This window comes from Callorhinus ursinus, unplaced genomic scaffold (genome assembly GCF_003265705.2).
Source record: "Callorhinus ursinus isolate GAN/ISIS: 27379988/994484 unplaced genomic scaffold, GSC_fseal_2.0 scaffold4, whole genome shotgun sequence".
Taxonomy (NCBI): domain Eukaryota; kingdom Metazoa; phylum Chordata; class Mammalia; order Carnivora; family Otariidae; genus Callorhinus; species Callorhinus ursinus.
The window spans coordinates 87,235,947-87,260,553 of record NW_027397066.1 but is presented as its reverse complement, the minus strand read 5'-3'; the positions used below and the strand labels follow the sequence as shown (position 1 = coordinate 87,260,553).

Here is a 24,607-nt window from a genome sequence, read left to right as displayed (position 1 = left end):
TATTTATATGTCGATAATCTAACTCTCATAGCATTTGATTACTTTGGCCACTGAGTGGAAATGCAACCTGTAAAGAGTTCATAGTCCTTAAGTTTACATTAAGCTTCTCTAGCAGAAAAAAGTGTAAAACAAAATAAAAACTTATTTACCTGCAATCTACAGGGTAGAGATAAGCACACAGTTGTGACTTAGAAGCACTCCTTTTCAACTATACCTTACCTTTATTTAATCTTTGAACAAATATTTACTGAGATCTAAGGCACTGAAAATCTCTTTTAAGGAAGACAGATATACATAATGAATATGTGACAAACATTACATACACAAAGAAATATAGGAACACAGAGATGAATATTTCTGCCTGGAGCGGGAAAGAATGATTTTGTGTAAGGACATTCACAATTTATACAAAGACAGTTTACAAAAGAAGAGGTAGAGCTAGCTCAAAATAATGGGCAATTTTTAATCTACTTAAATTTTTAAAAATTCCACTTTCCATGTAAAATATTAGCAGACTTTTTAACGGTAAAAACCCAAATGGTATAGAAATAAATATACAAAATTACTAGAAGAAAATACACCAAAAATCTTAAGAGCAGTTACCTTTGAGTGATAATCTATGTATTTGATATAATGCAATATAACATTACATCTGTATATCAACCTGTATTTTTAACTTTAATCTACTTCCTAGGTATTTGAAATACTTTTATCAGGAATCCACATTCCTGAGGTGACTGCAAATATCCAAATCTCTACCAAGAACTTAGTCATCATAAAAGACTTTAAGAATGTCTCATTAAAAAATGAGTGATGCTCACATGTGGCAGTCTACAAAGCCTGTATAGTAACCACAGCCTCTGCATGAACAGAATTTTGGAATCTGGCAATTCTAGCAGCCAAAGGCCAGTGGAACAGCCCTGTATTCCAGCACTGTCCAATATGGTAGCTGCCAACCACACACAGCTGTTGACATTTAAATTTAAAATAGTAAAAAATTCAGTTCCTTAGTTATACTAGATACATTTAAAATGTTCAGTAGCAATGCGTGACTACAGGTTACTATGTTGGATAATGCAGTTATACAGCACTTCCATTATCACAGAAAAGTACCACTGGACAGAGGCATTCTAGACAAAGAGCTCCATTTGGAAGAGGAGCCTCTTCCTCCCACAAAGGAAGTCTCCGCTGTCTCATTTGACTAGAAGACTGACTAATCCCGTAGTCACAAATGCAATATATCTTCCTTTGGGTATGAACTTCATCCTACTTAGAACAGGCTTGTCTGATTGTTTTGTGCCTACTTCTCAATAAATTTATAAAGTGAAAGAATTAGTTTGACTTGCTTTCATTGTAACCATACCACCTAGTGGTGAAGTTATGTAGAAGATGTACAACCCCTATCTACTTCTAAGAAGAGTTACCGATACTTACTAAAAGGAACTGACAAGTGTTAGATGCTAAACTGGCTTAGGTTAATTCACAAATTCCTCAGCCATTTTATATTTTCCAAAAACTCTTAAGTGAGTATAAGTGTTATGAGAGGTGTGTACAATGAATTATAAAAGCACTTTTTTTAGACATACTTGGAAAAATGAAGTCTACAAAGGAGTAAAGGAGACTAGGTAAAAAAGGAGTCAGATTTATGGTTAGAATAGCTTCAGCAGCAAGTTAAGGATAAATTAGAAAAGACGAGACTTTAACATTAATTCAAATGACAGATCATGAGAACTTGAACAAAGGTAGCACCAAACAAACTGGAGCCACGGAGCTGGGTTCTAGATACGTTTTGGTGGTAGGAATTATATGTTTTGGTGGTCAATTAGGTATGCAAATTGAGGGAGGACAACAGGGTGAGGTTAACTACAAGATTTCTAGTCGGGCTGTCTAAGTGGATGGTGATATACTTCCTACTCCAGTTTTTATGGGTTCCTAAAACCTTTACAACCCCATGCCTTAGTTCAGACATTATCCCTTGACTAGACTATCCCTTTCCTATTGTCACAACTATTTCCAAGCTAACTTTCTACCTGTGACCTCTCTGAAATTGAATATACACTAAAGTTTAGTCATACCAAACTACATATGGGCCCCTATGCTTAATCTCTACTTTCTATGTTTTTAGTTATGTTAAAACATACTCTACCTCAAATACCACATTCTTATCCTATTGACCTGGTCAATCTTCACACATCGTTTAGGTCCCGTTTCTATGTTCCAATATCATACTGTTTATTCTAGTTCATAAAGGTTTCAATTTTCTTTCTGACACCACTATTATTATCAAAAATGTTGACATCTGATAAACCAGTCAAGAACCAAATAACCTTAAAGATTAAAAATACCTTTCACTTCAATTTTCTCTTTCATCTTTTCTTCCGCTCCTCCTCCTATCTGTTCTTTGGCACCAGAAGTTATAGTTGTTATTGGTCTAGACTGTATCACATTTTCAGAAACTGTGGAATTAGCTTGCAGCAGAGTACCAGATGGAAATGGTATTTGTTTCACTGATACAAAAAATAAAATAAAGTCATTACGAGCTCTTTTTAAAAGAAAAATTCACTGTATATGATTATCAAGTCTCTACTATCTGAGATTATAAAAAGCTGTCAAGAAATTAAGTACATTTTAACCATGATAAAAGTTAAATAAATGATTCTCATTTAATCACTAATAACAGAAAATTATGGACAACAATAATAACTAGTACTTATTATGTACTATGTCCCACTTTTCGAAATGCTTTACATGAATTAACTTTTGTAATTCTCATAAATACCCTAAAAATAGTTAAGTTCTATTCATATCCCCATTTACAGATGATCAACATGAGCCATAAGGAAGTTAAAAAACTGGCCCATCACACACACAGTGAGTAGGAAATTAAGAATTTATACTCAAGCAGTCTGTCTTGGGACACTATCCTCTCATGGTTTGGCAAGATGGCATGTTTTTCACTCAGGTTTTCTTTTATATTATTGAACAATCAACTGGGAAAGTGTTTTAATAACAGTCATTTCAATATCAGAATTAATGGAGAGACGTGTCCATAATTCTATTTCAAAAAACAACTTTTTAAGGAAGAAAATTCCTTCTGCAATGTTAAAAACACTCTCACAAGCCTAGTGAATATGGAAAAACATAATCTTGTGAGGGATTTTGATGTGGCTTAAATTCTGGCCAATATTCAGATCACTTTTCTCAGGTATTTTTAAGTTCCCTAGAGGCTCTTGCTTCTAGTAATGTGACACTCCATCTACCCTTGTGTAATGTTTCACCATTTGACAGGATGCAATACATTAATTCAAACTGTTAATATGCTTTAGCATTTCATTAATAAGATCAAAGTTTAAAATGTTCCAGGGTAATCTTTTAGAACTGGTAAAATGGAAAGCAGTTTTATATTGCTAATATTTTAACTATTTATTTAATTCTGTACCTGTATTCTAAATCTCATTGTCTTGGAAAAGATCAGATAGACAATGTTCTCTTTAGTTGATAACTGTAAGCACACATTATATTGAATTTTCCTTACTTTTGTTTAGCTCACTAAGGGTGGAGGTCATATTATAGCATTCAAAAAAATTTACTCACTGACAGGATAATTCTAAAGGAAGTAGTAAGAGAGACTTTATACTTGGGCCTCCTTAACTCACCTAGGAAGGATTTTGTATAATAGAATCAAATGCCTTTCTGTATGGTACTTTGAAATTGTAATAGAGCTATTATTATCACTGTTTTATAATGATGTAAATTTATCTAGTCCCCTTTAAAATAATTCAATAAAATTTTAAATTTTATTTACAACATAACTGAAATGATAATTACCTGCTGAGTTGATTAACTTAAAATTATGATTTCAGGCAAATTATACCTGTAGGCTTCAATTCCCTCATGTATAAAACAAGGACATTTGTGTACACAAAATTTTAAGGATAAAACACATAATGTATGTGAAGCACTTGGCACACAGTGCCTGGCAAATAGTAAAACATAATGTCAGCTAAATATTCTTACAGCTTATTTTCAATAATAGGGAACAGTGATGATCAAGTTGAAGTATGTAGCACAGAGATTAAAATCATAGTTTGTTTTTTTTAATTTAAGTATAGTTAACATATAGCTATATTAGTTTCAGGCATACAATAGGATTTCCCTGATGAGGTAAGAATATACTGTAGAAAAAAGTCTTCAACAAATGGTGTTGGGAAAACCGGACAGCTACATGCAAAAGAATGAAACTGGACCACTTCCTTACACAATACACAAAAATTAACTCAAAATGGATTAAAGACCTAAATGTGAGACCTGAAACCATAAAATTCCTAGAAGAAAACACAGGCAGTAATTTGACATTGGCTACAGCAACATTTTTCTAAGTATATCTCCTGAGGAAAGGGAAACAAAAATAAAACTAAACTGATAGGACTACACCAGAATAAAAAGCTTTTGTACAGCAAGGAAACCATCGACAAAATAAAAAGGCAACCAACTGAATGAGAAGGTATTTGCAAATGGTATATCTGTTAAGGCCTTAATATTCAAAATATATACAGAACTTTTATAATTCAACACCAAAAATCATCATCGTCATCATCATCCAATGAAATCAGGCACAGGACCTGAAGAGACATTTTTCTAAAGACATACAGATGGCCAACAAATACATGAAAACATGCTCAACATCACTATAAGCACAGGCGTTTGCACCCCGGGTCTGCACTTTTTACATGAGTTCAGGCAAGATCATTTGTCTTTTCTAAGTCTATTTTCTCTTCTGTAGAGGAGGTACATTGAACAAGAAGGACTGCTGTGGGGATGAAGTGAGAAATCAAGCACAATACCTAATTTAACAATTAATGATACAATTATTATTATAAATCAAAACAACCTATCATTTATATATTTACCTCCATTTTGAATTTCTGCCTGAATTAGCTCTTGTTTCAATTCTTCAATTTCTTTCTTTAATTTAGCATTTTCAACTCGAAGTTTCTTCTCTTCTCTTAAAGTTGCCTGCAAAACTAGGATTAAGAAAATCCAGGTAAGATACAGCCATGTTTTCTAAGAGATTTCTTATGAACACTACCTGATAAGAGCACAGCAGTATAAACATAACTAGGATAATACCAGTAACTAAATGTTTGCCAGTTCCTTTATGTCAGGAATTGGCAAACATTAATATTTATTAGAATAAAATGATATTTAACATAAAGAAAAAGCAAGAAAACCTGTGAAATAATAACGGGACACAAAAATTTTGTTTATGAAGCATTTCCTGGCTTCCATAAAGATGCTAATGACAACTTAAGAACTGAACTCAAAGCGTCAACCATAGATAAACTGTCAAAATGAGGCAAGTATTAGACACGTTATTTTTTTCCTTTAAATTTTTTATTGTTATGTAAATCACCATACATTACATCATGAGTTTTTGATGTAGTGTTCCATGATTCATTGTTTGTGCATAACACCCAGTGCTCCATGCAGAACGTGCCCTCTTCAATACCCATCACCAGGCTAACCCATCCCCCCACCCCCCTCCCCTCTAGAACCCTCAGTTTGTTTCTCAGAGTCCATAGTCTCTCATGGTTCGTCTCCCCCTCCGATTTCCCCTCCTTCATTTTTCCCCTCCTGCTTTTTTTTTTTCTTAACATATATTGCATTATTTCAGAGGTACAGATCTGTGATTCTACAGTCTTGCACAACTCACAGCGCTCACCATAGCACATACCCTCCCCAGTGTCTATCACCCAGCCACCCCTTCCCTCCCACCCCCCACCACTCCAGCAACCCTCAGTTTGTTTCCTGAGATTAAGAATTCCTCTCATCAGTGAGGTCATATGATACATGTCTTTCATTATTTTTTTAAAGCCAGAGATCTAATGATAGCAAACCATAAAAAAACTCATTTCTTTCTTTTTAATCATTACCTTGTAAAAGTACCTGAATAATCTTTTACTCCTAATGTTTCAGACATTGAGCTAGTCGAACATTCAATGAGTGAAATAGCTTCAAAGATTTCCTCAAGATATGTATGCTAAAGGTGAGCAATAGGGTACACAAAAGAATAAAAGAAAAACAATGATTCTCAGTGGGGTTGGTACGGCTCCCTAGGTAGGATTTTCAAAATCTGTGGGAGTTATTTTTGGTTGTCACAAATAATAGGAGTCATTCTGGGCATTTACTGGGCAGGAGTCAGGAATGTCAGATGTCCTGAAATATGCTAGATATACCTGTAAAATGAAGAGCTGTCTCACATTCTGCAGAATTTTCCAGTAACCCACTGTACATTTGTATAGGTGAAAATACTGTTAATTATCTGAGCCTCGACACTATTTTTTATATATAAACACAAAGTATTCTTACATATTTTCATTACACCCTGAATTTTCTATAAATCAAATATCTTATAAATCGAGAGTAGATTGTACTTTGTTTTGTTCACAGCTTTCCTTAATTCATCATTCTGAATAAACAAAAAACATACCTGAAAGCTGTTTTTGGTATCAGAGTTGCCCACATAAAGGCAAACTAAATACAAACTCATACCAATTAGCATTATATCTATTGCATTCTTGGTGATTCCATGTATGGGAACCAGACATCATAGGACTCTCATATGTCTGGTAGGACAGTCCTGCCTAAGTATTTACTCACTAAAATACACATTTTCATTATTACTACAATTTATATATTACATTCTTCTTAATTTTCCTCTATCTTATATACACGGTTAACATGTTTTGAAATTATGTGTATAGGCAGGTTATTTTATCTAAGAAATATTTTCTTTACAGGGTATTAAGAGATTTTTACAAAATATTTATTGTAACATAGGAACAATGGGACTGAGAACCATCCAGGATAGGCTACCAAAAAATAATAAAGATGAAGAATAAATATGCAGTAAGTGTAGAAGGGTTCCTTTTTTTTTTTTGATTAGCAAAATTGAAATGCTAGTCAAGCTAATAGCCACCCATATGAGAAAAAATTCATACAGAAGCACTGATCATCTCTAATCTTTATCTTACTAATGGAAAAAAAAATTAAAAATTTTAAGAAAAATAACAAGAAATCCTTTACGAATTTAAAGATTTTATTTATTTATTTGAGAGAGAGAATGAGAGAGAGAGAGCACAAGAGGGAAGAGGGTCGGAGAGAGAAGCAGACTCCCTGCTGAGCAGGGAGCCTGATGTGGGACTCAATCCCGGGACTCCAGGATCATGACCTGAGCCAAAGGCAGTCGCCCAACCAACTGAGCCACCCAGGCGCCCTCCTTTACGAATTTAAAGAAAAAAATGTTTACAAAACATTATAAAAAAGGAATAATTAAAACAGTATTTTAAAATTAAGAAAAGAGAATAAAGAAAAAATATTCTGAAGAGTAACTGTATGATTCTGTAACCATTCACAATCTTATGCAGCAAAGAAAAGCATTTATTTCTATTAGTTATTCTAAAAGACTTGGGAATTTTCATCATATCATTAACATTGGTTATTGAGAAATAAAAAATATATTTAAACAAAAATCAACCTAAATCCTAAAAGCAGAAATTCAGATTTGATATTTTTGTATATATCATAGCAATTCCTAGGTAAAACTTAAAGACGTATTGGAAAAAATGTAAAAATCATTTCAGAAAAATGCTTTAAGTAGAGGGTAATATAAGTATATATTCTTAGAGGAGATAAATTTGAGTTCATATTTGATTTTACCTAATTTTCTTCATTTTAATCTTTAATTCTATATGAACTTAGTTTAAACATTAATTTTCCTTTAGCCCTCTTAAAATAATACATTGTTTTCTCTACATTACATTCACTATATACCAATTCTAATTTATCTCAATTCCAGAATATTATTTCACTCAAAATTAAAATAGTAAAGGAATCTAAAAGTTACCATCAAGATGATGAAGTATATTTATGGGGTAAACACAGTTTTTGTGCTCTTGTCCATATAGGAATTCATTTTAAGTATCTCCTCCAAAAATGCAAAATCTCTTACTTGCTTTCTCCTTAAGAAGAGCAACTTGCTGCTTTAAATAGTCAATAATTTGATCTGCTTCTGTACCCTTCTGTTCCAGTCTCTTCAGAACAGCACCATTAGTTGCCATTTTTGCCAAGAAACGGCAGAAAATCCTAAGTGAAAAAATAAAAAGTGGCAAATTACACTATAGAAGGAATAAATTTATTGTGCCACAACACTATGAGCAAGCAGTCTGAAAGGAAAAATATCTTCTAACAAATCAATACACTAGAAAAACACTTTTCCGATATAGAGCAACAAACCAAACAGCAGAAATGTTAAACAATTAATGCCTCAATATGTTTGGAAGAAGCAATCAATTTTTTTCCCTATATGCAAAAAAGATGCTATTTAACCACATTTTAGGTTGGAAAGTTTTAAAGAAAGCTTTAAAATATGTATGGCAGAGTATTATGATGCAAAACAGGAATACTAAAAGAAAAGAATAACAACAATAACCTTAACTAAGCTTGAGTGCCACCCCTGTGTTCTAAAGTTAAGAATTGCTGAATTCTTAGTGTTTATTTTTTGTATATTGGATATTTCTACTGTTTATTTAACTATTCTGTTTATTTAACTACGTACAATTTTAAGAAGGAACATGTGAATTAAAGACAAAAAGATCAATTAGGAATATATGAATATTAATGACATGCCTACTCAGAAACAACGTCAGCATATATACTATGACCCCGTAAAAGAAAATTATTGTAATTTTAATTTTATAATTCATAGAAATTAGAAAACATCCTGTCAGTGTGCAGAAAAATGCATATAAGCAAATATTCTGAGATTAACTCATAATATTAAAGTTTAAACTGCTGAATATTAAGACAAATAGTCACACTGACGAAAAACAAGATTAATCATTAATAATACTACAAACTTTTTACCTGATTAACTTCAATTTATAATATAAAGCATAACAATGACATAAGCATTGCTGAAGTAATTCTGATTTTAGATAATAAAATGGTTAAATTTTTTGATAAAGGAAAAAATTGGCTAAAATGAACAAATAATACAAGATTGTTTGAAAATTTCATATTATGCAATATCCATGCTATATAAAGAACATTGTGAAATGTTTACCTTTTTATAAAAAGAGAACCAATTCTCAAAAAACTTTATGCTAAAATTGACAATTTATAATACAGAACCACCAAAAAATAAAAACCTGATAAAAATAAAGTTGTTAGTAAGTGAAGAAAATATAAATGAGGATAATCTGAAAAAGTCATAGTAAACTCCTAATTTTCTATACGGACTATTATTTAACAATTAAAAAAAATACAGAGCAAACAAATAAAAAGGTACAAAAATTGAAAATGAAGATATCAACTTTAAATTCAGCCAATTTTTAAACATGAACACAGAATATTCTGTTGCTTTTCCTCAAATGTTGTTCTAGAATTTTAGAGAATAGTACAAATAAACAGATGAAGAAGGTTAAAGTAAAAAAAAGCCATGTTCTTCTGGACTTTTAACATCCTCCTTAGTAAGCATTCTTTTAGTTTAAGGCCTTTCTATTTTAGTCTAACATAATAATCAAATATATTCAATAGGTGAAAATAGCTATCCCAAGAAAATTAAGGAGTATTTGATTTAGCATACTTTGTTAGCTTTTACTTTTGTAGCAAAGAAAAATTTAATGAGTTAAATGTGACCTTAGTGATATGCTTTAGAAAAATCCCTAGTCAACTAATAACTGATAAGAAACAAGTAGATTTAAGTGCAAAATAGTTGTCATAAATTTGCCAACAGGTACAGAAATTTATCTCACAAATATCAGCAAAACATGAAATTCATGTCCTGACACACACAAAAACAGTTTCAAACTAAGACTAACGATAATTCGCAAAATAGAGATCATAAATCCTAGGCTAAGAGAAAAAAAAGATATAATTTTACTGAGTTGATAAATCTATTAACTATCTGCAAAATAGTTACAAAAGTGAGTTAAATTAAATATGACTTTTGTAATACATATTGAAGCACAGGCGTTAAGTTTAATAAGAAAGAATGTTTCAAAACATAGACACAAATGAGCTGAATATATTAAACACATACATAGAGCCACTAAGAGGAAATAATAGGATAAAAGAAAGTGATAATACTTTGAATGATGCTGATAAAAAATATATACCTCTATATTTTATATACTTGCTTATAACTACAAATACTTGCTTAGATTACGGTCTAGTTTTAAATTGTGAAATATAACTAGGACTGAGAATTGCATATCACTTGAAATATTCAGTAAAAATGGATTTATTTTTAACCAAATAACTATATAAATAAAACATGAAAAATAGAAGGAAAACATGTTAGTAACAAATGAAAATGTTACTGAAAAACATATTTAGGCCATGAAGTCTTTTTTTTAAATATTTTACTTACTATTTTAGAGATAGAGAGTACACAAGCGGGTGTGGGGGGGAGCAGAGGGAGAGGGAAAAAGACTGTGCTGAGTGCAGAGCAGGATGTGTGGCTTAATGTTACAACCCTGAGATCATGACCAGAAACTAAATCGAGTCCAATGCTCAACTGACTGAGACAACCAGGCACTTCATAGGCCATGAAGTCTTAAAATGTTGAAAACAGAGAGAGAGAGAGAGAGGACAGTGATCCTAATAAACCACTCATATATAAAATAATTATGGATGACAGAAGTCATCTCAAATTTCCTGATAGGTATTACTGGGTAATAATAATATCTAGTGTTTACTTTGTCTTTAGTATTTGCCAGGTCTTTTTCTAAGCACTTCACAATATTAACATTTAATTATCACAACAGTATAAGGTACATATTATTATTACTCCTCATTTAGAATATTAAGAACTTTTACAAGAATAATGAGATAAAAGTAATTTAATAAAAAGAACATGGACTTGGAAATCACAAGACCTTGAATCAAATCCTACCCTTTGCCCCTCAACAACTTACCTAACCTCTCTGAGCCTCAGTTTTCTCATTTGTAAGATGGAGATAATTTTATATATCATAGCACTGATACACTGCAAAATGAGATACCATGAATAATACTCAAGATTTTTGGCACATAGCTAAAAAATGTCAGGCACTGAGCACAATTTTGGGAACACAACAAAGGATATATGTACAATCCCCACCTTCAAGAAGCTCACAGTAGTGTGGGTTACCTATGGGTATGATATTTTGTAGATCCTTAGCTATGATTTTTACATTTTCTTAAAGGTTAAGAACATAACAAATAATAAAAATATAAATTATGGAAATTGATATTAAAATATAGTAGGTAATTTGGCTGAGTCACACCTTAATTTCTTTGTGAATGGTATACAGTCTACAGGGATGATAAATATTAATATATTTACATTAATTCTAAATTTTGTGTTTATAATAGTGTACAAAATATATCCAAGGACTCCTGTCCAGGGAATACAATAAGACAACAGCCAACTGAAAATCTTTGCACTTCTCCGTACAAATAGATATTGTCATCATAATTATGGAAACTCTAAAGGTAATAGACTCAAGATTATTTAAATAACTGGTACACAAAGAAGGAACACTCAATGGCATAGAGCAGATTTCACTCTGAACGCCTTGTGAAAGTCTTCTAAGGACTAATATTAACAGTTCCCAGCTCTAGCTCAGAAGGCAAAGCAATCCAGCATGAGCCATATGTACCATTTTGCCAAAGGCATACAAATGGCCAAGAATACAAAAACTGTTTTATGAAAATGATATAAATCGTTCTGGTTTAAGGAAAAGAAAAAAAGAATATAAATTGACTAAATACCTTCTGCTCAGTTTTGCTGCAAATTTAAACCTGCTCTAAAAAATAAAGTCTTAAAAAAAATTCAGTGAACCACAAACTTAAGAGTGTATGAATTTAAAACCTGAAAATATTCTACATCCTAATTACTTATGACAAAGTCCTTATTTGGTTATGCAATAATTAATAATTTTCCAATATTTATAACATTTATCATATAGATAGGTTACTTGTAACTAACTTAACTGCCACAATATCAGCAATACCACTACAAAGGAAGCCTTATTTAAAAGAAGAGAGGAAATATCTTTTGCTAGCACATTTTTCTGGTAATAATCAAGTTTTCTTGGCAAAATAAAACTTAGGAATGATTATAAAACACACTAGCTGTTAACCAGTGTCTACTTATTCTCTACTCCTAGATAACTGGTTATCTTGGCAATATTATTCATGATGTCAAAATTAACATGCCTTTTGAGATATTTTGGATTAGCTTCTAGTCAGGTCTATATGTTGACACAACTTTTTCTCAAATGCTAAGAGCTATTTATTGTTTTTAGAATTAGAAGCTCTGGAAACAGGTTTTCTAGCACTTGTTAATTAACTGTCTTTAAACTTTCAAAAATATAAGTAAAGTAGTATGCATAAGTTTATGTCCATATTTTCTAGCAATATGCAGATATTGATCACTAGCACCAGCAGAAGGGCAGTTTGTTTTTTTTTCTCTTAAAAGTATTTACAGCCAACAAATCTTGGTTGAATTACATACTTAATAGGCTGTGTGACCTTGGTAAAGTTACTTAACTTCTCTTGTGCTTTATTTTCTTAATTATAAAATGAGGATAGTTTCACCTGATTTCACTTCCTACTTCTTTAGCACCTCCTTTTAGGGCTCTTTTTTCTTGACTTGTCCCTTTAATGCTTATGTTTTTCAGAGTTTGGTCCTGATCTCTAGTCTCTTCTACAGATTACAAACTATCACCACAGAGATCAGGGATGTCTTTGTGTTCCAGGGTTAACAATGATCAAAACAGCTGAAGGTGAATGCTTTAAGCAAGGCAAAACAGACTGCCCAACTCCCTGCTGTCTGCCATTTACGCTACCTGCCAGGCCCCTATAAAAAAATTTAAGTTCATGACCGCAATTTTACTTATATTTCCTGATTTTGAGCCATGTGCTGGGTTTATAGTAAAGAGCAAAATTAAACATGTTCTTTGTACTCACTAAGCTTTCAGACAAATGAGGGAAACACAGTAAATTGGAAAAACAAATTTAAATGAGGTTATGTTTAGGGAACAGGGCTAGTTTAATAACAATTTAGAGCTTAAAGCTCAGACAGATCTTGCACCATTCAACCTAGTGCTCATTTCATTATTGTGCGCCAACTGCTCCATTGTGGTTTCAACTTTACATTGAGTGCCTGTTGAATTTCATAACTTTTAAGTTCCCTTAGTCCTCAGGGCTTTCAATGTGCTAATAGACTTAGGGTTTCTCACAGATGATAATGTTAATAAGACAGTAACAGATAAAATTTGCAGAGTATTTATTATGGGCTAGCTAAATGCATTACATAGATCACCTATGAATACTGTAATTACTTCCATTATACACAGGAGAAAATTTGAATTAAAATTAATTTGCCTTAGGTCATATGACTAGTTAGTAAATAAAAGGATTAAAACTTACCGTCTGTCTGATTCTGGAGTTAGCTCTTTTAATGTCCAAGCTTATAATTTCTATAAAAGACATAATTATGTAGAGTTTCCAAATGTATTTAACCACAGAATCCTAACCAAGGAACACCTACTAACATTTACTAGAATAGTATCCTCTAAAATAGTTTGGGAATACTGGCTTAATCCGCACTAAATTTTATTTAATGATTAGGAGATAAAATAGACATATTTAATTGCATGCACAGTTATCATAAATGTAAAACACTTACATAGAGAAAAAAATTACACAGAGAAATAATACTTAACTGCACACACAGTAATTACAAATATAAAACACAAGGAGAAAACAGTCCACGAGATGTTAGTTCTGTTTGGATAGTAAGAATTCTTGGATAGTTTAGATTTTTTTTTCCTTTACTAAATTAAAAAACAATGACCTTGGGGCGCCTGGGTGGCTCAGTCAGTTAGGACGCTGCCTTCGCCTCAGGTCATGATTCTAGGACCCTGGGACCGAGCCCCGCATCAGGCTCCTTGCTCCGCAGGGAGCCTGCTTCTCCCTCGCCCTCTGCCGCTCCCCCTGCTTGTGCTCTCTCTCTCTCTGTCAAATAAATAAATAAATAAATAAATAAATCTTTAAAAAAATAATGACCTTATTTTTATGACAAAAAGCATTTTTAAAGTATTATCTAAATTATTCTGCCTCTTAATTTTGTTCACAATATTCATTATATTTCATTAGATCTAAAAGCCATTGTAGATGCCACTAATCAAAGTTGAGGCTGATTTTATGAAATACATGAATTTAGACATCTTAATCATTAAAACATACACAAAAGGTTATTTCTGAGATTTCTGTCATTTCCAAATGGCTTCCCTTTATCTCAGAAATTTCCTCAGTAGTCTTTCCCCACTCTGATTCTAAATTGCCAATAATTCTTTTTTAATTTAAATTCAATTAATTAACATATAGTGTATTACTAGCTTCAGAGGTAGAGTTCAGTGATTCATCAGTCTTATATCCAGTAATTCCTTTTAAATAGCAAACTCCCTGCCCCAGGTTTTCAATGTTAGGGACCAAATATAAACAAATAAGCTATTACTTTGAAATGGAAGATTTAAGTGCAGGTTGTCAATTTTCCTTTATAATATAGGAATTCTACAAAAATCTGGAAGTGTCTCTCTACTTTCCAAAACATCTGATTTCACTGTTTCAGAACCTCAATTAGGTAAAGGTTTATAGTCTTCTCAGATGCTGTAAATATTGTATTTCATCAAATCTAAGATGCCATCAATTGTAAAATGGCTCCAATCATAAGACGCTCTGTCATTTTATGTACCATTAAGAAAAAAGCACAGAGACGCCTGGGTGGCTCAGCCGTTAAGCATCTGCCTTCGGCTCAGGTCATGATCCCAGGGTTCTGGGATCGAGCCCTGCGTCAGGCTCCCTGCTGGGCAGGAAGTTGCTTCTCCCTCTCCTACTCCCCCGGCTTGTGTTCCCTCTCTCGCGTTCTGTCAAATAAATAAAATCTTAAAAAAAAAAAAAAAGAAAAAAGCACACATCCTGTATTATTTGAAAAATCTCTTTTAAATTTAGCCCTATTTTTATCTTATATAACTCTTTTGTTTCCCTATATTTCTGCATACACATTAACTTTTCATTTTAATGGTAATTCATCATATAAAGGATACTTAAAATGGAGATTAAAGTCAACCACTATATACTAACACTACACATAACTGAACCGATGACAATATTGACACTTATGATCAAGTATGCATAAGTAGGGGCACTGACAACTATGTCACAAGTGCCACTTAGCTCATAGTGATTTTAAGACAATTATAAAATGCATGACAATTTTAGAGAAGCAAATATGAGAAAAGCATGTACATCAGGATTAATAAACTATAATAATTTTAATCACTTTTTTCTCTCCCCCCACCATCAATTCCTAATCTAACCTTCCAATTTTCGTTCCTCCATTTGCTTCATAACCTAACTGCCAAATCACCCCATATGGAGAACATCTTTATTACCATGCTACATAACGTCGTACTTTTTAGAACTATCTTAAAACTCCTACTAGGATTTAAAACGTGTCAAAAGTCAGAATTTTTAAAAAGGTAAATAATAAAAATTAAATATTCTGAGAACAATGAGTCCCAGAAATACTCAAATTATATAGCAGCGGTAACTGGCAATAACTCCAGGGGTGTTTTTGCAAGCTTTGCCAAAATATAGAAAACAGACCTAAAACTATTCTTTTTGTGAATGTTTCTTGTTTATTTATTTATTTATTTACGTGGCATGTATTGAGGGAATGAATTCAAATTCTAGCTCTGCCACTTATTAGCTGTGTCACTTTTTTTATTTAAAAATTTTTGAGATGTAATTGACACAATTATCAAATTAGTTGTAGATGCACAACATGACTCGATATTTATATATACTGCAAGATGATCACATTAGCCCAGTTAACATCCTTCACCATACATAGTTACAAATACTTTTTTCTTGTGAGAACCTTCAAGATCCACTCTCCCAGCTACTTTCAAATACTCAAATGCAGTATTTTTAAACTATAGACACCACACTGTACATTATATCTCTTACTCATTTTATAACGGGAAATTTGTTTTAATTCTTGATTGTTTTTCTTTACCTTCTTCCCCTTTACTAATAAACACACAAGGGTTCCTGGGGGGCTTTAGGGATGGCTAAGAGGGGATTGCTATACAGTGGATGGCTATGAGAAGACAGTCCATATATTTCAGATACTATGGCCATTAACAGAAAATCTTTCTGTCCAGTGAAATATGCATAAAGTTTTTATAAAGGGTATGTCTAGGTCTCTAAGATTTTCTTCAATAGGGTTTAGCCATTCCTTTCCATCCACAGAAGCACTCAGGACTTTTTCCCATTTCTTATCCAAGAACACAGCTAATAACAACAGTCACTACTTTAATGGGCCAGGCACATTATATATGGGTTCATTTAAGCTTTACAACCTTGTGGGATAACATTTCCATTTTATAGAAAAATTCAGAGAAATTACATGACTGGTCTAAATCCAAATATTATAATCCAAATATTATAAATTAAATATTAAATTGCAAAGCTACGATTTTAACTTGTTACTCCAAAACTCACACTACACTTCATTTTTAAAGTGTCTCCCAATCCTAATTAAAATAAATTAACTCATCATCCACCAATACAAACTAAGCTAAGAGCACTAAGAACCTGGCCAGCCATTTCTTACCACCCCTACTCAAGCCACCATCTTGTCTCCTCTAGATTACTACAAAAGCCTCCAAACCGGTCTTTCTTCCACTTTGCCCCTTCCAATCTATTCTCCACAGCAGCAAGATCCTTTTTAAAAGGAAGCCAGCTTATGTCCGTCCACTGCTCAAAACTCTCCAATAACTGAGATGCCTTCAATATCCTTCATGATTTGTTCCTTCTATGATTTTGCCTCCAGCTTTAACCCTTTCACTCAACTCTAACCCACAAGCTTCCTTGCTCTTCAGGCGAATTTCTGCTTCATGGCCTTTGCAATGGCTGGTCCCTCTCTACCTGACCGCACTTCCCCCAAGACATCTGTATGGTTAATTCTCTCATGAATGTCAGCTCTTGCTCGAAAGGCGTCTTTTCAGTAAGACTTTCCCTGGCCACACTGAAATTTCAAACTATATCCTCCTCTGCTTTATTATTTTTCTCTTCAGCTCCCATTACAACCTACAGTATAGCATGTTTTTCTTAATTGTGTTTAGTATGTGTCTTCATCAATAGAACGTGAACTACGGGAAGCTAGGAGTTTCTGTTTTGTTCATTGCTCTTTACCCAGGGCCTAAAACAACGCCCGAAACAGTGTGCGCTTAATTAACTGAAGGATGAATTCTTGACACACCCCCACCCCAGTCCTTTTACACACACGGGCGCGCGCTCACACGTAACAGTACACGTGTTTGTGAATATACTTTTCCAGTAGCATCCTTTCCCTCAGCCCTGCATCCCATTTCTCAAACGTGGTTCCTTCAAAAGGTCCCAAGCTGTTTGTTCCCTACTTCCAGATGCCAAGACTGGTGTTGGGATGAGCGTATTTCCCACTAGTATCGGCAGGCCAGGTCCCATCTCGCCAAGTCGAGTAAGGGAAGGGGGACTCCTTCGAACTCAACCAGCCTACCCGGTACCCTCGGTGGGCGTCACTCACATGAATCGGTGGACACAACAACCTGGGGAGCCTCACCCGGGCAGCCTCAGTCCGGAGCAGTTGGGAACACGCTCCCGCACACGACAGCACTGAGAAAGGACCCAACGAGGTGTCCCCAGCAAACGCCTGAGCGTTCCTCCGATTTAACTCCAAATTCTGCCTCCGCCTTCCTGTGTGCAGCCACACCAGGCTCTCCGTATTCTGTTTCTTTAACCAATAACTCCAATCCCTCTGCACTTCTTCCTTGGTGGCTACATTTTGTCACCAGCTTGGGCAAGGGGCAAAACGCTGGACGTCTGGGTCTTTCCTCAACGTTGTGTCGTGGAAGTTGTGAGGTCAGAGGAAATGGCCCGGCTGAATCGAGGGTGGGGGCGGGGAGAGCTGGGAGCTGTCAGTGGAGAGAGTCAGACTCACGCTCCTGGCCAGATTCCGAGCTGGAAATTTCGGCGGATTCTAGCCAGCAGGCAAAGGGCAACCCCGGCGCTCGAGGAGCGGCTTCTTTTGTAGAAGCACCTGAAATGCAGGGTCTGGTACACTAAGCAGTAGCGCCCGCAGCAGCAGCCATAGCGACAAGCTGGGGCCCTGTGTAGAAGCTCCATCCCCTTGTGTTTGTGTCCGCCTGCGTCCCCACACTCAGAGGCAGGTATTTGGGTTTGTCAGGTTTGTGTGTCGTAGTGGGTGGGGCTGGTGGGAGGTAGAGGAAAGTCAAGTGCAGCGAGTGGCCTGGCTTGTCCCACAGTAAGGGGAGCCAACCTGTGGAGCTGCTTGCTGCTGAGGACTGTGCGCATCCTTAGCTAATGTCCGCCTCCCCTCGCCGCCCCCGGTTGACCTGAGTCCTTTGGGAACTGTAGGCAGCTATTTGAGAGTAACCACTGCATCACTGCTTCAAAGGAAGGTTTAAAGAAGAGGTTAGAGAATGTGGAATCAGTTCTCCATTACTTACCATAGATACAAAGTCTTGGTTTTGTTTCTAGTTTCAAAGGTTTAGTCAGTTGTCGAGATGTAACATTTCCTGGGGAGCGGGAGAATGTGAACAGTTGGAATTGTCAGTGGTTGCTTTTTAAGGCCCCTTGGTTCCTGTTTTTATTTGGGACAGAAAGACAACTTTTTTTGAGGGAAGGTATATAAAATAAATGAACTAGTATTATTCGCCCGTTGAAGAAATGTGTCAACTATTCATGATGAAATCGGCGTCAACCCCTCCCCCTTATTTTCATTTCGACTCAAAGTCCTTTGAGGGCAGGGATTGTGTCTTAGTTACTGTCCTTGGCCAGGCAGCTGGAAAAACACCTGACTTCAAACAGCTTCAAGATATTTGTTGAATGAATGAATTTTCAAAGCCCTCTGCTTACATTGTTTTTACTCAACTAATCTCTCACCTCAGCTTTTTTTTTTTTTAGTAGCTTTCTTCCACTCACCAAATGTGAACAAATCTATGTGTATATTTTGTACATATGAACCTTTTTATGTGCACCCATCTAGGAGGTAGTTGAAGTGGAATATTGATGAAATGTTTTATGCTAACTAGTATCTTATCTTTTTGAGTAATTTGCATTTTCTTTATTTGGTTATTTGATTTTCAGTTGTCTGATAGAGGCTGTCTAATTGAAAGTCAAACAGCATAATATAGAAGGATTGAATAATAAAATGCAACAGTTTAGTGTCTCCCTTCCTACCTTAGTCCTCTTCGTCAGAAATTACCACTTTTAATCTTTTCTAACTTTAGGTCTATATGTTGAATAATAAGTTAAAATGCTCATTCTTGTTTTTTTAATTGACTTCTTAAGATAACCCACACTATCCCCAACCTCTCTTCTCCAAAGTTTTAATTAGTTATTACAATTTTTAGTTTTTCATATTGGTTAATGTTATAATTTTAAATAATATATAAAAATTATTTTTTCATGTCAATTTTCAAAAATATATTTGGGCTCCTTATTTGGTAAAATGAGGAAAGTAATGACTCTACCTTCTTTACCACTGCAGAAACTACATCCACCACTCCCACCTTCCCTTATCTGGACCTTTACTTATATATTGTCAAGGTTAATAATATCTATATTATATCCCTTTTTTTAAGATTTTATTTATTTGAGAGAGAGAGAGAGAATGAGAGATAGAAAGCACGAGAGGGAAGAGGGTCAGAGGGAGAAGCAGACTCCCTGCTGAGCAGGAAGCCCGATGTGGGACTCGATCCCGGGACTCCAGGGTCATGACCTGAGCCGAAGGCAGTCGCCCTATATTATATTTCTTAACTACAATTTTTTTTTTGCTTTTTTTGTGTGTGCTAAAAAACATTAAAATGTTACAATAGTATGGCTTTGTAAATATTCCTAAATCCAGGGCCAAAAAGTATGCCATGATACATTTCCTTCCCATTGTCTTCATTTCATGACCCCTATGCCACACTAAGGAGGTGACTTGTAATATTAACATCAAATTGACTTCTTTCTTCCTCTATGATGACAAAAAATTATGCCATAGTTAAGTGTGATTTAATTTTTGGGTTGGGTACTTCCTATATAGCTTTTAACCTTCCTCACTTTTACAAAGGACTTTCTGTTTACTTTTGGGGGAAAGGTACATGTACTTCTTTCAGAGTCCTCCCATCACATGCTTTCTTCACTGTGTCCTCTCATTCTTTGTATGAGAAGCTTCCATTCCATTTCTCTGCTTGAAGATGTTCCCTTTGAAGCCCAGTCACTTTCTGTTTAATTTGAACAGATTACATTCTGGTAAGTTACATTGTTTCTTAACCACACATATTCTGTTATTTGTTTTTTTCCTCTCTTTTGGTAGAATACATCCTAAGGATACTTATTCATAAAAGGTATGTGGATGGTAATTTTATTTTTTAATGTTCATATGGCTATAAATTATTTTGCTATTATGATTGGTGGTTTGGTAGGATATAGAAACAGAATTATGTCTCTTTAAGTCTTTCAAGGCTTTGTTGTCCTCTAACTTTCACTATTGCTCATGAAATGATGAGAATGACAGTCTTACAACTTGTTGATGCCTGAACTATTTGTTTTCTCTCTGGAGTGATTGAAAAATTTTAGTTTTGCATGATGCTTTGAAAATTTATGATGACATGTCTTGTGTGTTTATTCGTCTTGCAATGAACTCATTGAAAGGAGCTAGGATAAAATGTCTCAGTGTGGGTATTTTCATTTATCCTCCTTAATACCATAAGCCTTTTTAATTTGAAGTACACATTTCCCTTCAGCTGTGGGGAATTTTCTCCTATTCTGTTTTTCATAATTTATTCTCCTTTATTTTTCTCTGTTTTCTTTTTGAAACTCCTGTAAGGTGGTTCTTGGGTTCTTGGTTTGATTCATTAGGTCTTATTATCTTTTTTCTTATGTTTTTATCTATTTGCTTTTTGTTCCATATTCTGAGCAGTTGTCTCAACTTTATTTTCCAACATTTCTATATAACTTGGTAATCATTTAACTTCCAACCACTCATTTTAAATTTTTCCTTTCTCATAGTATCTTAATTTTATTCCATTTTTTATATTTTTGAGATAAAATGTACATATATTAAAATGCACTGATTTTAAGTGAGTAGCTGTTAAGTTTTGATACATGTAAACATCCATGTGACAACCACCACCCCAATCAAGACATAGAGCATTTTCACTCTTCCCAAAAATTTACTGTGTTTCTCTATCCAATCCCATCCTCCCTGCCCAACCCACTATGTACTCATTTTTATCACTCTAGTTTGGAAATGTAGTTCTGAAACTACATTTAAATGGAGTCATAGAATATGAACTCATCTGGGACTACTTTCATCAACATAATGTATTTGAGATACGTATATTTTGGCATGTTTGTTCCTTTTCTGTTGTTGAGTAGAATTCCATTGGATGAATAAGCCACAACTTATTTATCCATTCACTTGCGTGACGTTTACAGTGCTTCCAGTTTGGGGCTGTTGTGAATAGAACTACATGAACATTCTCATACAACTAGTTTTATGAGCATATTTTCATTTTTCTTCGGTAAATATATAGTAGGAGTGGGATTTCTGAGTCATAAGCTTAGGGTATTTTTAACTTTAGAACAGTTTCCCAAAAAGTTTTCCGAAGTTCTTGTGTCATTTTTACACTCCCCCCAGCAGCAGTATATTATCTCCAGTTCCACATTTTCCTCAACACTTGGTATTTCCAGTCATTCTAATTTTAGCCTTTCTGGTAGGTGTGAAATTGCATGTTTTTGTGGTTTTAATTTTGCATTTCCCTGATGATTAATGATTGAGAACTTTTTCATATGTTTATTATCTATTTGTATGTTCTTTTGTGAAAATGTATGTTTAAGACTTTAGCCTATTCTGTATTGACTTGTTTTCTTTTTATTATTGAGTTGTAGGAATTGTTTATATATTCTGGATACAAGTCTGCCATCATATATACACATATATATACATATAGGTATTTTTTTTTAAGATTTTATTTATTTGACAGAGAGAGAGACATAGCGAGAGAGAGAACACAAGCAGGGGGAGTGGGAGAGGGAGAAGCAGGCTTCCCGCCGAGCAGGGAGCCCGATGTGGGACTCGATCCCAGGAGCCTGGGATCATGACCTGAGCCGAAGGCAGACGCTTAACAACTGAGCCACCCAGGTGCCCCTACATATATGTATTTGATAAAAATGTCATATATATACATATATTTATAAGTAAAATAACATTTTCCTTATCTTTGGTTTGGATTTTCATTTTCTCAAGGGTGCCTTTTGATGTGCAGATGTTTTTAATGTCAGTCAGGTTCACTTTATCAAGTTTGTCATTTATGGTTAGTGCTTTTTTTTTTTTTATCCTGCCTAAGAAATCTTTGCCTACCCTAAGGTTGCAAAGATATTCTCTTATGTTACATTTATGGCTATAATCCATTGCAGATTTTCATGGATGTAATGGTAGGAATTGAGGGTTTTTTTTTTTCTGTATTTATATCTTGTTCCAGCACCATTTGCTAAAAAGACTGTCCTTTCTGTATTGATTTTCTTGGCCTTGAAAATCGATTCATTGTATTTTTAAATTTTTTCATCTTAAAATTTTTAAAAAATATGAAATATGTGGTTTACAGCATGCACATATACAGATATGGAATATAGAAATTATGGAGCATAATAATAATATGAACACCCATTAACCCACCTATTAAGAACTAATGTATTACTCAAGATTTTTGAAGCTTCTTATGGGATCTTCCCTAATCTCACTCCTGCTTTTCATACAATGGTAACCCTATCCTCAGGTTTTACTATTATTACTATTCCTTTACTTTTTTAATATAATATTACCTCATATGAACATATTCCTGAATTATTTATTATTTAGCTTTTCTTGTTGAATATTATGAATATTGACATATATTTTATGTGCTGTTTTTTTCCTACTCAAGGTTATATTTCTAGATTCATCAATGCTGTTAATTGTTGCTACAATTTGCTTATTTTCTTTCATGTATACTCTTCTATCAGGTGAATGTACCACAATTTACTTAACCATTCACCTGTCTTTGGACATTTAAGTGTCCAGTTTGTGAATAACAGGAACAATACCGTGCTGATCTTTCTCGTATGTATCCCTTTCTAAATTTGTGTAGGAGTTTCTGCAGGAATGGAATAGCAAAATAGCGTCAGACTGTTTTCCAAAGTGGTTGTATTAGTTTACATTCTACTGCTTCATATCCTCCTAACCTTATGTATTATCAAATTTCTTTTTTTTTTAAGATTTTATTTATTTATTTGACAGAGAGAGACACAGCGAGAGAGGGAACACAAGCAGGGGGAGCAGGAGAGGGAGAAGCAGGCTTCCCGCGGAGCAGGGAGTCCGATACGGGGCTTGATCCCAGGACACCAGGATCATGACCTGAGCTGAAGGCAGATGCTTAACGACTGAGCCACCCAGGCGCCCCATATTATCATATTTCTTATTTTTACTATCTTGCAGGTATAAATTCTCATGTAGTTTTAATGAGCAACTTCTTGGATATTAATGAGGTTGTTCATCTGTATCAGCAATTCCTTTTTTACTCCTGTGAAATATGTTTTACCATACTGCCTGTTGTAATATTGTCTCAAAATTTTCTAAATATATTTCAGCCAGTTTTGGTTTTTGTTGTCTTCTTTTCCATAAGTTATCTCAGTTGCCTCCAGGGCAGATTTTTTTTTATTTGTTTATTTTATTTTTTGCCCATTATAATGTAGTCTTTCTTCAACTCTCTGATGATTCCTGGACAGTTCATTATTTCAGAGTTAAGGAAGTCTGTCTGAGAGCTTTGTGTATATGGATAAGCTTGTTGACTGCTGTACTCTGCTTTAGGATGTCTGAGTAGGTAGATCTTAACTGGGGTCCTACAAATTCTAGAATTAAGAACAGTTTGCTTTTGTCACCATTGCCACCAGCTGTTTATTGTAATTCCCACACGATTTAATTTCTAGGGAAGAAATTTAACTTTTTTTCCTTTGAGGATAGATAACTACCCCGTATTGGGAAGGCCAGTGGCAGAGTTACTCTTTTATTCTTCAGCCCTTTAAATTATCTTTCTCATTTCAAACCCTCTTCTGACTTAAGTTCCCCATTATTTCTGCTTCTCTGATCTGAAGGCTCTGAATCTGAAGAGGCCCAACATACCTCTTGACTGTAATATAGGTTGTAGCTTCTTTCTTTTGCTTCTTATGACAATACTCCTATGTATGCAAAATGCTATATTGGAGTTTTTCGAACTCTTTCTTTAGCTCAAGAGAACAGAAAACTGTTCTCTTCCTTATTATGAGTTTATACATTTAAAATGTTTCTTTTTAATGTTTTTAATGAGATTTCTGCACAGACATGAAAAGTGGTCTATTCTATTTTGAATTCCAACATTTTTATCTTGAAAGCTGGGAAGGAAAGCATGCAGTGCTTGAGCAA

The 24,607-nt window shown here is 34.3% G+C and overlaps 2 protein-coding genes across 6 annotated transcripts in view; one reads left to right on the top strand and one right to left on the bottom strand.

The window, feature by feature from the left end:
- The window catches only part of AIMP1 (aminoacyl tRNA synthetase complex interacting multifunctional protein 1), a 146,097-nt gene extending 128,104 nt beyond the window's left edge, over positions 1 to 17,993 (bottom strand). Inside the window, exons 1-6 of one of the 5 annotated variants that reach the window (XM_073892083.1) lie at positions 17,684 to 17,993; positions 13,907 to 14,065; positions 13,480 to 13,529; positions 8,012 to 8,145; positions 4,911 to 5,024; positions 2,346 to 2,507 (exon numbers count right to left, since the gene is read on the bottom strand). In XM_073892083.1, the coding sequence (XP_073748184.1) occupies positions 2,346 to 2,507; positions 4,911 to 5,024; positions 8,012 to 8,120 (385 nt within the window). In that variant the 5' untranslated portion in view covers positions 8,121 to 8,145; positions 13,480 to 13,529; positions 13,907 to 14,065; positions 17,684 to 17,993. The remainder of the gene's footprint in view (positions 1 to 2,345; positions 2,508 to 4,910; positions 5,025 to 8,011; positions 8,146 to 13,479; positions 13,530 to 13,906; positions 14,066 to 17,683) is intronic. The other 4 variants (XM_073892085.1, XM_073892086.1, XM_073892087.1 and 1 more) reach the window with 4 other exon arrangements.
- A 2,500-nt stretch (positions 17,994 to 20,493) lies between these two features.
- TBCK (TBC1 domain containing kinase) overlaps positions 20,494 to 24,607 on the top strand; it is a 245,762-nt gene continuing 241,648 nt past the window's right edge. Inside the window, exon 1 of the mRNA XM_073892082.1 lies at positions 20,494 to 20,513. The gene's annotated coding sequence lies outside the window, so the exon portion shown is untranslated. The remainder of the gene's footprint in view (positions 20,514 to 24,607) is intronic.